We start from the raw sequence: 15120 nt of genomic DNA, 5'->3' as shown, positions 1-15120 counted from the left end.
CGCCTGGGCATTGAGTCAAACAGAGCTTGGATGGCGTGTACAGGTACAGCTGCCCATGCAGCTTCAACACGATACCACAGTTCATCAAGAGTAGTGACTGGCGTATTGTGACGAGCCAGTTGCTCGGCCACCATTGACCAGACGTTTTCAATTGGTGAGAGGAGAATGTGCTGGTCAGGGCAGTAGTCGAACATTTTCTGTATCCAGAAACGCCCGTACAGGACCTGCAACATGCGGTCGTGCATTATCCTTCTGAAATGTAGGGTCTCGCAGGGATCGAATGAAGGGTAGAGCCACGGGTCGTAACACATCTGAAATGTAACGTCCACTGTTCAAAGTGCCGTCAATGCGAACAAGAGGTGACCGAGACATGGCAAACCATACCATCACGCCGGGTGATACGCCAGTATAGCGATGACGAATACACGCTTCCAATGTGCGTTCACCGCGATGTCGCCAAACACGGATGCGACCATCATGATGCTGTAAACAGAACCTGGATTCAACCGAAAAAAATGACGTTCAGCCATTCGTGCACCTAGGTTCGTCGTTGAGTACACCATCGCAGGCGCTCCTGTCTGTGATGCAGCGTCAAGGGTAACCGCAGCCATGGTCTCCGAGCTGATAGTCCATGCTGCTGCTAACGTCGTCGAACTGTTCGTGCAGATGGTTGTTGTCTTGTAAACGTCCTCATGTGTTGACTCAGGAATCGAGACGTGGCTGCACGATCCGTTACAGCCACGCAGATAAGATGCCTGTCATTTCGACTGCTAGTGATACGAGGCCGTTGGGATCCAGCACGGGGTTCCGTATTACCCTCCTGAACCCACTGATTCCATATTCTGCTAACAGTCATTGGATCTCGACCAACGCAAGCAGCAATGTCGCGATACGATAAACCGCAATCGTGATAGGCTACAATCCGACCTTTATCAAAGTCGGAAACGTGATGATACGCATTTCTCCTCCTTACACGAAGCATCACAACAAAGTATCACCAGGCAACGACGGTCAACTGCTGTTTGTGTATGAGAAATCGGTTGGAAACATTCCTCATGCCAGCACGTTGTAGGTGTCGCCACCGGCGCCAACCTTGTGTGAATGCTCTGAAAAGCTAATCATTTGCATATCACAGCATCTTCTTCCTGTCGGTTAAATTTTGCGTCTGTTGCACGTCATCTTCGTGGTGTAGCAATTTTAGTGGCCAGTAGTGGGTTTGCTCAGCCTGTATGATAAGACTGACTATAATTGTTGGTCATGTTGTTAAAAGATACCAGTCTTTTACGTTTATTTTACTTAAAAGACGGCTGTGTTGCCTTATGAACAACAACATGCGTTAACCACACTTTCATTACTCTTCTCGTAGAGGGCGGTCATAATTAAAGTGTAGCTGCTTACAATGGTTGAGCGTGGGTTGTTATTGTCGCACGTCAGCGAAACTTGTAGATATGCTTGTGCGTTAATGCGAAACCGATCTATATAGGGGAAAAATAGATCCAGTTCTGGCCGCCAGGTGCAAATCTGACGCGAACAGCATCTCGTCGACGTCTCCGATGCTCGTATTCAACAAATTGTGTAAGCGGAGGTTAATAATAAAATCAACATTATATCTTTCGCACTTGTTTGAACTTCTCTGCCAACGTCCCGTCGCTAATCCATTACATCGGCTACTGCTTTCTTGCATTCTCAGCACCAGGTTGGCATCTGGAGGCCAAAATTGAAATTAATTTTTCGCTGCGTAAATCGGTTCCGTATTAACGCATTAGAGTATCGACCAAGTTTCGCTACCATACGATAATGACAGCCCATACTGGACCTCTGTGAGTAGCTGCGCCTTTGTTATAATGACAGGGTGACAGGTATTGAACTGTACGAAAAAGACGTAAATTAGTTACAATCTACGGCGTGCACACCCTTTATTCAACATGACATGTTCGATATACCTGTCATCATTGGCGATGATGTAGCGCAGACAAATAGCGAAATTATGCATGACCCGCTGAAGCCTCGGAACGTAGTTGCTGTCGATGTCTTCCTGAATGGCTCTTTTCAGCTGAGCAATGTTTTGGCGTAATTGTTGTACACCTCGTTTTTAATGCAGCCCCACGAAAAGACGTCGAATGTGTTCAGATACGGAGAATATGGCGGCCAACTGAGGCCCATGCCAGTGGCCTCTGGGTACCCCAGAGACAGAATGCGATCCCCAAAGTGCGCCTCCAGAATATCAAACACTCTCCTCCTTCGGTCTGATCGAGGTCCGTCTTGCATGAACCACATCTTGTCGAAATCAGGCTCACTTTGGATAAATGGGATGAAATCGTCGTCCAATACCTTCAAATACCGTTCGGTAGTCACAGTGCCTGCCATCAAGAAACATCGCACCGATTATTCCGTGACTGGACACTGCACACCGCAATCACCCGTTGACTATGAAGATGCTTCTCGATCGCGTAATGCGGGTTCTCACCCCCCATATGCGCCAGTTTCGCTTATTGACGAACTCATACAAAAGAAAGTAGGCTTCGAGGCTATACCCGCATACTAATTCTCATCATGCCCCGCGGCCAACCATGCAGTTTGAACATTCTAACGCAAACCGTTTAGAAGTTACGACGATTTTATTGCACATACTTCAATAATTGTCACCCTGTACGTAGAACGTTGTCAGACTTCAGCAGATGAAGTACTTGCTGAAGCAAAGATACAACACCAGCATTGATAGCCGTGAAGCAGGAAACTCTTTGGGCACCAGAAACACGTGTGTCTTTCTTATGTTGGTCACAGAGTAGGTGTTGAGGAGTTTCGATGGCATGGGAACGCTGGTACAGCTTTGGTGTAAATGGGATGTGACCGTGAGACCGAGAGGATGAGCTGCGCTGGAAGCTGTAAATATTTTTTAAACATGTTTCGTAAAAACGTTTTCCATGACTCCTAATATTTCCTTTATCCGTTAGTACTGAAGACGCATTCTTTGTATTTTACAGCCGAATAATTTTCATTCCCTATTGCGTTCATGTTGGTTTAAATATAGATTAACTTGAAACTGTGGTTATTAATTATGTAGACCCACTTCATTATTCCCCAAACCGCGGATTACCTTTTTTTCCGTGGCCAGGATGTTACCTTTTTGCAACAGATTCAACTATTGATACGTGCCATCGCACACACTTTGTACAAGTAAATGTTCTTGTTTTCAGCATAAAATGTAAATTTGTCGCTCTACACACTTCCTCTTTATTGAGTGTGTTAGGAGGTCTCTTACAGGAAGTTACAATGCTTATTACTTGCCTCTGCCTCAGACACACAGGAAAAGAAAAGAACCAGGAAAATAATCTGAGCGAAGATTACACTACATTCTGACCGATATGAACACACGTCTCTCTCTGTCTCTGTCTGTCTCTCTCTCTCTCTCTCTCTCTCTCTCTCTCTCTCTCTCTCCCTCCCTCCCCCCGTCACACACACACACACACACACACACACACACACACAGCCACAATACCACATCCACACATTTCTCATTAATATGATGCAGCGACGCAAATAGCAACAGAATCAGAAATCTAAAGAGAAACTAAATCTTAGGTATACGTAGGGGACCTTTGAAATCTGCATCGGTAGACCGCAAGCTTCAATAAATTGTGTAATAAAAACTTCATGTATGTTAATCCTTAACTGGGTTAAGTCGCAATTGACGCTGAAGAATGAATCCATATTTTCTCTCCATCTTCGACCCGTAGTATAGATTAACGTCCCAGAGTGAACCCGAAACACAATGACAAAATTTCCAATGTAGTTCAGGGATATTATCCGAGTGATCAGGTATTGTAGGGAAGGAGAATGCTCGACTTCGTTATATTGGGGCAATTCTGGGAATGTGGAGCGCATCCACAAAGGAGATGTCGTATACAACGTTAGTGCGGCCCATTCTTGAGTACTGTTCGAGTGTCTGAGATCGCCATGAGGTCGGATTAAGTGAAGACATCGGAATAATTCAGTGGCGTGCTGCTAGATTTGTTACCGGTAGGTTAGATCAGCACTCAGATATTACGGAGATGCTTTGTGAACTCGAATGGGAATTCCCAGAGGGAAGTCGATGCTCTTTCTGCAAGGCACTATTGCGCAAATTTAAAGATACTGCTTTTGAGACGGACTCCAGAACGATTCTACAGCCGCCAATGTAGACTTCACGTAAGAACCATAAAGATAAAAATACGAGAAATTATTGCTCGTTCGGAGGCTTCTAGACAGTCGTTTTTCTCTCGCTCTATTTGCGAGTGGAACAGGAAAGGAAATGAGTAGTAATGGTATAATGTAACCTTCACCATGCTCCGTACGGTGGTTTTCGGAGTATATATGTAGATGTAGATCGAGGACCCGAGATCTCCGCTGGCTCTTTACAAAGTAATTGCTTTTCGTTTGATTTCTCGTCTTTACTTTTCGACCTCAAGATTGTATTCACTAGGTTACTGCTCGGAGCTGTCTCTATTTTTTTCCGGCTGAGCTAGTTGTTTGTTAACAGTGATGCACAGCAGTAGGGATAGGTTTAGTCCTGGAGAGTTTGCCGAAATGCAGATCGTGTATAGGTTCACTTAACGCGCTCAGTCTGGAACCGCGCGACTGCTACGGTCGCAGGTTCGAATCCTGTCTCGGGCATGGATGTGTGTGATGTCCTTAGGTTAGTTAGGTTTAAGTAGTTCTAAGTTCTAGGGGACTGATGACCACAGATGTTGAGTCCCATAGTGCTCAGAGCCATTTGAACCATTTTTCACTTAACGCACCACGACGCTATGTTGAGATGTTCTCCCATCGGCGGCAAACCCGTTACAGATTTTTGGACTGTTGTGAAGGCATTTTTTCCATTAATAAAAGTAACTTGGGTGACAAACAGAATAAATCAAAATAACATCATTACCCTGTAACAAGCCCCGGAGATCATTGGTCCCTGATGCCAGAATACTCAGAAATATCCCTAAACAACACCCGAAATTTTCTCGAGCGGGTTCTGGTTCACCCTGCGATGAACATTTCAAAGGATCCAGATATTAGGGAACAAGGAATAGCTTCAACAAAAAGTCACAATGCTCGTTTTGGGCCGCGCGGGATTAGCCGAGCGGTCTGAGGTGTTGCAGTCATGGACTGTGCGGCTGGTCCCGGCAGAAGTTTGAGTCCTCCCTCGGACATGGGTCTGTGTGTTTGTCCTTAGGATAAGCTTAGGGACTGATGACCTTATCAGTTAAGTCCCATAAGATTTCACACACATTTGAACATTTTTGCTAGTTTTGGCGTTAATGGGTAGACACTGTGTTATGAGAGAGAGAGAGAGAGAGAGAGAGAGAGAGAGAGAGAGAGAGAGAGAGAGAGAGAAGGAGGGAGGAAAGCAGAAAGAATAAAAGTTGGGGCAGGGGACTGAAAAAGTACAGCAGGAAGCTAAGTTCCGATTAAATACTGCAATTTACTTGATGTGAAAGAACATATCATTTTTGTGCCGTTAGTCATTCCAATTAGGATATAGCAGAGGACAGAAATATGTTGCGGACAATGAATAAACACCTAAAATTGCGTGGTTGTGAAATATCCGCTGGCGGTCAGACACGGGAGTTGCTTTCATAACGACCTTCTAAATCTGACCTACCTGTGTGCCTCAACGTGTCGTCGCAAGCGTTACGTGGACGTTGTGTAGTAATACGTGTGAGCGATGGGCGATTGAATTGAATTGTTTGTTTTCAGGAGGACAGGTAAATTACGAAACGCATTGAGTTATGATATAAAGCGTGAAGTATATTTTATCTGGAGAACCGTGACATTTTGCTCCTCTGTGATGGCAATAATGCTAACCGTTTTTAAAGTCTGATGACGTAACTGCCGGTGATTTAGTTCACCGTATAACATCGATTTTCTTAGTAATTAGTACGCAGTTCTCTCTCCACGTCGTATTCTCATTTCCTCCTAGAAGGAAATTCTGTTAGCAAACACAAGATGCAACTGAACACGGCAATGAAACTAGTTTACGGTAAAGGGTTTAGGTAACTTTTCCACAGAATATAATAGTGTAGGCCGGCCGAAGTGGCCGAACGGTTCTAGGCGCTACAGTCTGTAACCGCACGACCGCTACGGTCGCAGGTTCGAATCCTGCCTCGGGCATGGATGTGTGTGATGTCCTTAGGTTAGGTAGGTTCAAGTAGTTCTAAGTTCTAGGGGACTGATGACCTCAGAAGTTAAGTCCCATAGTGCTCAGAGCCATTTGAACCATTTTTATAATAGTGTAGGAAATCCATTACGTGATTAACTGAAATGAGTACTTTACTTTCGAGTAGTTTACTTTTATTTCCTAATGACAAAAAATGGTTCAAATGGCTCTGAGCATTATGGGACTTAACATCTGTGGTCATCAGTCCCTTAGAACTTAGAACTACTTAAACCTAACTAACCTAAGGACATCACACACATCCATGCCCGAGGCAGGATTCGAACCTGCGACCGTGGCGGTCACGCGGTTCCAGACTGAAGCGCCTAGAACCGCATGGCCACACCGACCAGCTCCTAATGACAAAAAATGTTAATTAAAATATACCTCTTCTCCCCCCTCCACAGAGCATCGAACCTATCCACAGGGAATGCACCAAATCTTCCTCAAGAATAAAAATATGAATAAAATATAAGAATTAATACAAGAATTGTTATGACAGCGAAATATCAGTATATGAGGATTTAAATGATTGTGACCCCTCAACATACCATACATACATATGTTATATAATAAATGTGTGACACTTATTGTGAAATCCAGTTATAATTTTACAGTTAATATAAGACCCTTGTATCCTTTAATTTAATACGAAACATTCGTGTAGTTACCGTCTTCGCACGCGGGTAGATAAATAAAATAAATAAAAGCAGTAATCGGATTTCGAACAAACAGCGCAAAATTATAAATTCGCGACGCAAACCACTGAACCATCATTTCGCCTGAGGATTTTGCGCGGAGGAAAGCACAGAAAGTACCTCGAAAATTTCGACCGTCGTTTTCTCAGAAATGGTGGAGTATCTACGTACAAGCCGAGACACGTGCTCCTCTCCCACTGAGCGAAATTCTTGGGAAATCAGGTGATAGCACTTGCCGTGTTCTCCTCGTAAGAGAGCCCCTCCGCCATTAAGCCAATCCTCTCCTCCAGCAAATTCCACGGTCGCTGCTAGTTCAAGTCCCTCTAATAAGGTGTAGTTTGGGCGGCGCTGGTAGTGGTGGGGGGTCGCGCCGTGACAGCGGGCTGGCGCCGAGCAGAGTCCCCGCCGTATTTTAGGCGTCGCGGCGCGGCGCGGCGCGGCGCTGCGCGGGCGCCGGTTGGTTGGCTGTTTGGCGCCGGCAGCTGCTGCCATTAACACAATTAACGCTTAAATTACTGCTCCGGCGCGACCGTATCGATTGTGGCTGCTGGGCGCGGCTTGTGCCCGCTGCGCAGCCAACTCACCGCGCCGCCTACAAACACCACTCACCGTAATGTCGCCAGCACAGCGGCGACAAAGACTTTACTCGCGTCCTGCCCAACTGCCAGCGGATCCACAAGAAACAAAAGCAGTTAAGTGCGGATCTTTCATACTGTACTGTCAACAGCGCTATGGAAGTTATATACACTACTGGCCATTAAAATTGCTACACCACGACAATGACGTGCTACAGACGCGAAATTTAACCGACAGGAAGAAGATGCTTTTCAGAGCATTCACACAAGGTTGGCGCCGGTGGCGACACCTATAACGTGCTGACTTGAGGAAAGTTTCCAACCGGTTTCTCATACACAAACAGCAGTTGACCGGCGTTGTCTGGTGAAACGTTGTTGTGATGCCTCGAATGAGGGGACAAATGCGTACCATCACGTTTCCGACTTTGATAAAGGTCGGAGTGTAGCGTATCACTATTGCGATTTATCGTGTCGCGACGTTGCTGCTCGCGTTGGTCGAGATCCAATGACTGTTTGCACAATATGGAATCGGTGAGTTCAGGAGGGAAATACGGAACGCCGTGCTGGATCCCAAATGCCTCGTATCACTGGCAGTCGAGATGACAGGCATTTTATCCTAATGGCTGTAACGGATCGCAAGACAACAACCATCTGCACGAACAGTTCGGCGACGTTTGCAGCAGCATGGACTATCAGCTCGGAGACCACCCACGGCTGCGGTTACCCTTGACGCTGCATAACAGACAGGATCCCCTGCGATGGTGTACACAACGACGAATCTGGGTGCACGAATGGCAAAACGTCATTTTTGCGGATAAATCCAGGTTCTGTTTACAGCATCGTGATGGCCGCATCCGTGTTTGGCGACATCGCGGTGAATGCACATTGGAAGCGTGTATTCGTCATCGCCATACTGTCGTATTACCCGGCGTGATGGTATGGGGTGCCATTGGTTACGCGTCTCTGTCACCTCTTGTTCGCATTGACGGCACTGCGAACAGTGGACGTTACATTTCAGATGTGTTACGACCCGTGGCTCTACCCTTTATTCGATCCCTACGAAACCCTACATTTCATCAGGATAATGCACGACCGCATGTTGCAGGTCCTGTACGGGCCTTTCTGGATACAGAAAATGTTCGACTGCCGCCCTGGCCAGCACGTTCTCAGATCTCTCACTAATTGAAAACGTCTGGAAAATGGTGGCCAAGCAACTGGATCGTCACAATACGCCAGTCACTACTCTTGATGAACTGTGGTATCGTGTTGAAGCTGTACCTGTACACGCCATCCAAGCTCTGTTTGACTCAATGCCCAGCCGTGTCAAGGCCGTTATTACGGGCAGAGGTGGTTGTTCTGGATACTAATTTCTCAGGATCTGTGCACAGAAATTGCGTGAAAATGTGATCACATGTCAGTTCTAGTATAATATATTTGTCCAATGAATACCCGTTGATGATCTTCTTTTCTTCTTGGTGTAGCAATTTTAATGACCAGTAGTGTATGAACCGCTTACTACAGAAAGCCAACATGTTCGTATTTCCCCTTTTACAGTTGAGATGAAAAACTCAGTAAAACCAGTGTAAGCACTTTATCTCCTGACGTATTTTCTGGTTTCTTGATGTAGCTGTACTTGCTTATTATATACACGGAAATGTCAAGTATGGAGTAAGGAGAAAGAGGGAGACGTTTTTCTTGGCGTTCACCGTGTTCCCTCTCTCAGTACACAGGATTTTCAAATTAATTTTGGAGTTAAGCTACTTGTATTAAAGTAGAATTGTATACATAAATGTCTTTTATTGCATTAAACATTGCTACATATTTCTAAATAGTATTTGACATTTTGTGTGGTTGCATTACTTACGAGGGTGGTTTGAAAAGTTCACGGAACGGAATAGAAGAAATGTACTTACATCACTGAACTTTTCTTATTTTTCAGTGTGGTCTCCTCATAGATTAATGAATGTGCTTGGTCCAACGATGTTTCAATGCATTGATCCCGTCTCGAAAATGAGTTTCCTCCGGGCCTGCAAAATAGTTGTCAACTCCGGCTATCAATTTCTTCGTTTGAAGTGAATCTTCGTCCACCAAGAAAAATTTTCAGTTTTGGGAAGAGATGGAAGTCTGACAGGCCATATCAGGTGAATAACGCAGGTATGGCAACAATACATATCTTAGTTCGTGTAATTTTGCCATGGCGACGGTAGATGTGTGCGACCGCGCATTGTTTTGATGGAAGATAATTTTCTTCTTTGCTAAACCTGGCCTTTTTTCGCGACTCTTTTGTTGCAATTTGTCTAGGTTAGCATAGTATTCTCCAGTAATGGTTTGCCCAGTGAGGAGATAATCTACAAACAGCATCCCCTTCGCGCCCCAGAACACTGATGCCATGACCTTTTCCGGCGAAGGGAATGTCTTTGCTTTCTTTTGTGGCGGAGAATCAGCATTTTTTTCACTGCTTTGACTGTTGTTTTGTCTCTGGGGTGTAGTAATGCACCCAAGTTTCATCTGTAGTCACAAACCGCCGCAAAACACCTTGTTCGTTTCTCCTAAAATGGGCCAAACATTGTTCCGATAAGTCCATTCTCATTCGTTTTTGATCCAGCGTCAAGAGTCGCGGCACCAATCTTGAGGACAATTTTTTTCATTTCTAATTAAAATGTGATATACCCTTTCAGATGACATCTGGCAAGCGTGAGAAATTGCACACGCTTTCAATTGACTATCCTCCATGACCATTTTGTGCACTTTTACAATGATTTCTGGGCATCTTGACCGACCACTGCGTGGATCATCATCTAAACTCTCCCGACCAAATTTAAATTCATTTGTGCACTCGGCAACAGCTGAATATGATGGAACAGAGTCCCCCATTGTATTCTGGAAATCGTCTTAAATGCCCTTTGTCTTCATACCTTTCTTTACAAAGTACTTAATCACTGCTCGAATCTCGATTTTTTCCATCTTCGCAAATCACTACGAGGGAACAACAACAGAGACACGACACCATCACATCTCTCTTCCAAGAGCACTGACGTGGCACGTGTTTACAGGCAACAGTACAATGAATATCTCGTGAACAAATCGTTGTGCCAGCGCTGACCTCTCGTAGTGATTCCGAGAACTTTTCAAACCACTCTCGCAATTACCTTCATCTACATCACGAGATGCCGTTGTTGTCGGCCATCGTGTGTCTGAATTTCAAAACTGGACGTCGTTTTGACGGACGGAGACCAAAGATTTCTTGATGTTATCTGTTTTATGATTATTTACAGGCAGTACAGACACGTAAGCTTTCTTTCAACATAGTTAGGAAAGTTGTACAGATTTTCTCGACCTAAAAATTGCCCATCATCAAGCCAGCAATATTCTTGTTGAAAACAATGTACAGATTTTCAGCAGAAAGGTCGCCTCATGGTATTTTCAAATGTGAGAACCTGTTTCAGAAGTCCAGGAACAACTTTACCATACGGATCATCGCCGAGGCAGATTCTTTTTTTGAATGTAGGCCGACGGGAACTGTGGCCGATGAAAGAAACCACCTTCATTTGAGCACCTGAAAACATGTTATCGATTTTTGACGAATATTTCATGAGTTCAACAACGTCACCCGCTCCTTCTTCAGCGTTCTTCTAATTATCCCGAAGCTTCTATCATTCGCCTTGAACGAGCGACCTCTAATGGGCAAAATAACTTTAAATTCATTGAATGTTTAGATCTCATACAGCGCCTTCATCATCCAAAGAAGGGTATTATTCTTGTTGTGGCCAACGCAATTATCCCCTAACATGTATAAAATTTTTGCGTCCTTGTCGTCCTAATTTTCGATATCCCAGTTCAAGATCGTACTCATTTTATTTGAGTCCTTTCCTCCCTCACCTTTATGATAGACGATAACTGCCATTTTCCATTAAGGGAAGTTCGCAAATTATCCTTGTAGCGCCGCCACCAACATGTCCCGGACTGTGTGTGCAGTACACGGAAAATTGACGGCGTTGCCAGACCCGTGTTATCGTGCAAACAGGGTTCCTTTTTGCGATAAATAATGCAAAGATCCACTCAGAGTCAATACCATAAAAAAATGTAGTTTTAAAAATTCCGGACTAGTTGCCTTTCTGCAGGAAGCGATTCATATATTCCACGACCACCTTTTGCGTCGATGATTTTCGTTGCAAACGCCTGACAAAAAATGTGAAGTACCCAGAACGGTAGAAGAAAGCGTAGTGAAACTTCACACGTTGAGAGGGTATGTGATGCCGTTTCAGTGATTACAAAATCGAGTCTAACTGACAACGAACTTGGCAGTATGACCCTATTTATCAGTGTGATGCTGCACGCCCCTCTGGTCTCGATGCATGCACTGACTCGGGTTGGGAAGTGTACCATGACGTCGTCGTATCCTGTCGTGGGGCAAGCCATGCCACAATTGCTGTAAATGGATCCTGACATCCTCCATACTGGCAATGGAACGGAGTTAACGTCCGAACTTGTCCCACATATAATATATAGAAGACAGATCTGCGGATCTTGATGAACACTGGGGGAACATCACGCACACAGGTCGTGAATTCACGTTCCATGAATGAACGAGCATTCTCTTGTTGCAAAATGGCACCAAAATACTGTCGAAAGAGAGGTAACACGTTCCCTCAATAACTGCCAATCATGATATGAAATCATACGCGACGGCTCCTCACACCACAACGCTAGGAATAACACTGCTGTGCGTCTCCAAAACATTGGAAGGATGGGTCATCTTCCCAGGTCACCACCATACTCGCCGACGATGTCTGTCCAGGGTAATGCAGAGCCGCGATTCACCACTGAACACAAGGGGACGCCATTTGTCAGCAACCCATACTTCCTGGTCACGACACCACTCTTAACACAGCGATTTGTGTAGTGGTGTTGACGGAAGCGTAAGAATGGGACTGCAATTCCCTCCTACGGCTGCAGCTAGTCTCCGACCAGAGATGCGGGATGACACAGAATGCTGCAGGCAGTCCATCACTTGTTCTCGGATGGCAGGCGCAGATGTTAAGGAATTGCGGTGTGTACGTTGCACAATACGGCGGTCCTCCCGTGTGGTGTCAGGCTTGGTCGACCGGAGCCTTGACGACGAGTATGCTTCCCCTCACGTTCCTACGTAGCGTAACACAGAGCGACTGTCATATCTCAGTGCCTCACGAATCTAAATATTGCACGATTCGAGCAACTAGCCAACCAGAGACGTGCACTGAGGCCCATTTCAAACTATGTCAGGTACTGATAACGCTGTATCACACGAATACGCAACGTCGCAGTGACCAATCAACATCTAATACTCTTTTGTGGCCGTCCCACCTGTTATAGAAACCTACAGCTCAAATCGCCTTAATACTCGCCGATGGTGTCTACATGTAAGCTGTTACATTGACATCGACCATGTCTTTTGGGTGCTGCACTGTTTTTGGCAGCAGTTGATTATCTCCTTTTCCCCCTTTTCCCCGCTTGCAGAACCATAATGCACGGTCCAGCCACATTAATGTCACCATCACCTCTGTTCAACGTCAACGTGTAATAATCACTCACAGACAACAGGTAGCAGCCCGAGCAGCAGAGGGTATATAAAGTGTGTTTCTGGGATGCGGAAAACAGTGCAGTTGTTGTCGTAATGTGGAAACGGAGCAATTTATCTGACGACCATAAGGGCATCAACTTTTCAAAAGTGTAGCTTATTATTGACGGTATGAAAAAAGACGCACTAAAAGAGAAATAGTAAACAAACAATAGAATTTTTATAAACGATGGAAGCATTTCCGAGACGGCTAAGTTTGTATGTAAACAGTTCGAGTGCCGCCGTTGTTAAAGTATACCGTGTATGACAAAATGGCACTATTCAAAACTGGCGCTGAGGCGGCTATGGGCACCACGGACCATAATTGACCGGGTGAACGACGGCTGCGGAGGTGTGTGCTGGTGAATAGACGTGTAACTGTTGAACAACTGGCCGCCCGAAACGCATTTCACCCGAAGAAAACTGAACTTATCATTCCCGGGAAAAAGTTCCTGTACGGAATACGGAGGTGAAGTACGGTTGTAAAGGTGGTATCTCAGGTTAGTGGCGTGCTTTACAGTGTTCAGCCGAGTTGTTGATTCCGCATTATGCACAATATTTCGAAGACCGACCCACTCGTCTTGTTCAGGTACCGCGAACTGTACGTTTCACGGGATATCAGTGGGAACTATGAAAACAAATGAGTATAAAAGGGAGTAGAGGGTATCGGAAGTCAAAGCCGTCTATACAAAGCTTCGCGGCACCAAGAATCTACATTTACATCTACGTGATTACTCTGCTATTCACAATAAAGTGCCTGGCAGAGGGTTCAGTGAACCACCTTCATGCTGTCTCTCGACCGTTACACTCTCGAAAGGCACGCGGGAAAAACGAGTACTTAAATTTTTCCGCGCGAACCCTGATTTCTCTTATTTTATCATGATGATCATTTCTCACTATGTAGATGGGTGCCAACAGAATGTTTTCGCAAACGGAGGAGAAAACTGGTGATTGAAATTTTATTAGAAGATCCCGTCGCAACGAAAAACGCCTTTGTTTTAATGATTGCCACTCCAATCCACGTATCATGTCTGTGACACTATCTCCCCTATTTCGCGATAATACAAAACAAGCTGCCCTGCTCTGAACTTTTTTGATGTCATCCGTCAGTCCCAACTGATGCGGATCCCACACCGCACAGCAGTAGTCCAGAATAGGGTGGACAAGCGTAGTGTAAGCAGTCTCTTTGGTAGACCTGTTGCGCCTTCTAAGTGTTCTGCCAATGAATCGCAGTCTTTGGTTTGTTCTACCCACAATATTATCTATGTGATCGTTCCAATTTAGGTTACTTGTAATTGTAATCCCTAAGTATTTGGTTGAATTTACAGCCCTCAGATTTGTGTGACTTATCGTGTAATCGAAATTTAGCTGATTTCTTTTAGTACTCATGTGAATAACTTCGCACTTTTCTTTATTCAGGCTCAATTGCCACTTTTCGCACCATACAGATATCTTATCTAAATCATTTTGCAAGTAGTTTTGATCATCTGATGACTTTACAAGACGGTAAATGACAGCATCATCTGCAAACAATCTAAGACAGCCACTCAGATTGTCTCCTATGTCGTTAATATAAATCAGGAACAATAGAGTGCCTATAACACTTCCTTGGGCGACGCCGGATTTACTTCTGTTTTACTCGATGACTTTCCGTCTATTAGTACGAACTGTGACCTTACTGACAGGAAATCACGAATCCAGTCGCAGGCGATACTTCGTAGGCACGCTGTTCGATTAGAAGACGCTTGTGAGGAACGGTGTCGAAAGCCTTCTGGAAATCTAAAAATATGTAATCAATTTGACAGCCCCTGTCGTAGCATTTATTACTTCATGAGTATAAAGAGCTAGTTGTGTTTCACAAGAACGATATTTTCTGAATCCGTGCTGACTATATGTCAATAAATCGTTTTCTTCGAGGTACTTCATAATGTTCGAATACAGTATATGTTCTAAAACCTTACTTCACAGTGTGGTTCGAACCAAGGCAGCGAGTACTCATAACAGCACAGCTCGGAGCACCTGAATAAGACGAGCTGACCTGTCATCTAAGTCATTATCGTAATGAGC

The 15120-nt window shown here is 44.8% G+C and overlaps 1 protein-coding gene across 1 annotated transcript in view; it reads right to left on the bottom strand.

The window, feature by feature from the left end:
• Positions 1–15120, bottom strand: part of LOC124795871 (photoreceptor-specific nuclear receptor-like) — a 254597-nt gene that overhangs the window by 218056 nt on the left and 21421 nt on the right. Inside the window, exon 2 of the mRNA XM_047259952.1 lies at positions 7119–7367. Coding sequence (XP_047115908.1) covers positions 7119–7367 — 249 coding nt within the window. The remainder of the gene's footprint in view (positions 1–7118; positions 7368–15120) is intronic.

Source organism: Schistocerca piceifrons, chromosome 4 (assembly GCF_021461385.2).
Source record: "Schistocerca piceifrons isolate TAMUIC-IGC-003096 chromosome 4, iqSchPice1.1, whole genome shotgun sequence".
In the NCBI taxonomy this organism is placed as follows: Eukaryota; Metazoa; Arthropoda; class Insecta; order Orthoptera; family Acrididae; genus Schistocerca; species Schistocerca piceifrons.
Note: the sequence above shows the minus strand (reverse complement) of the source record. Positions and strands in the feature narration are given on the sequence as shown.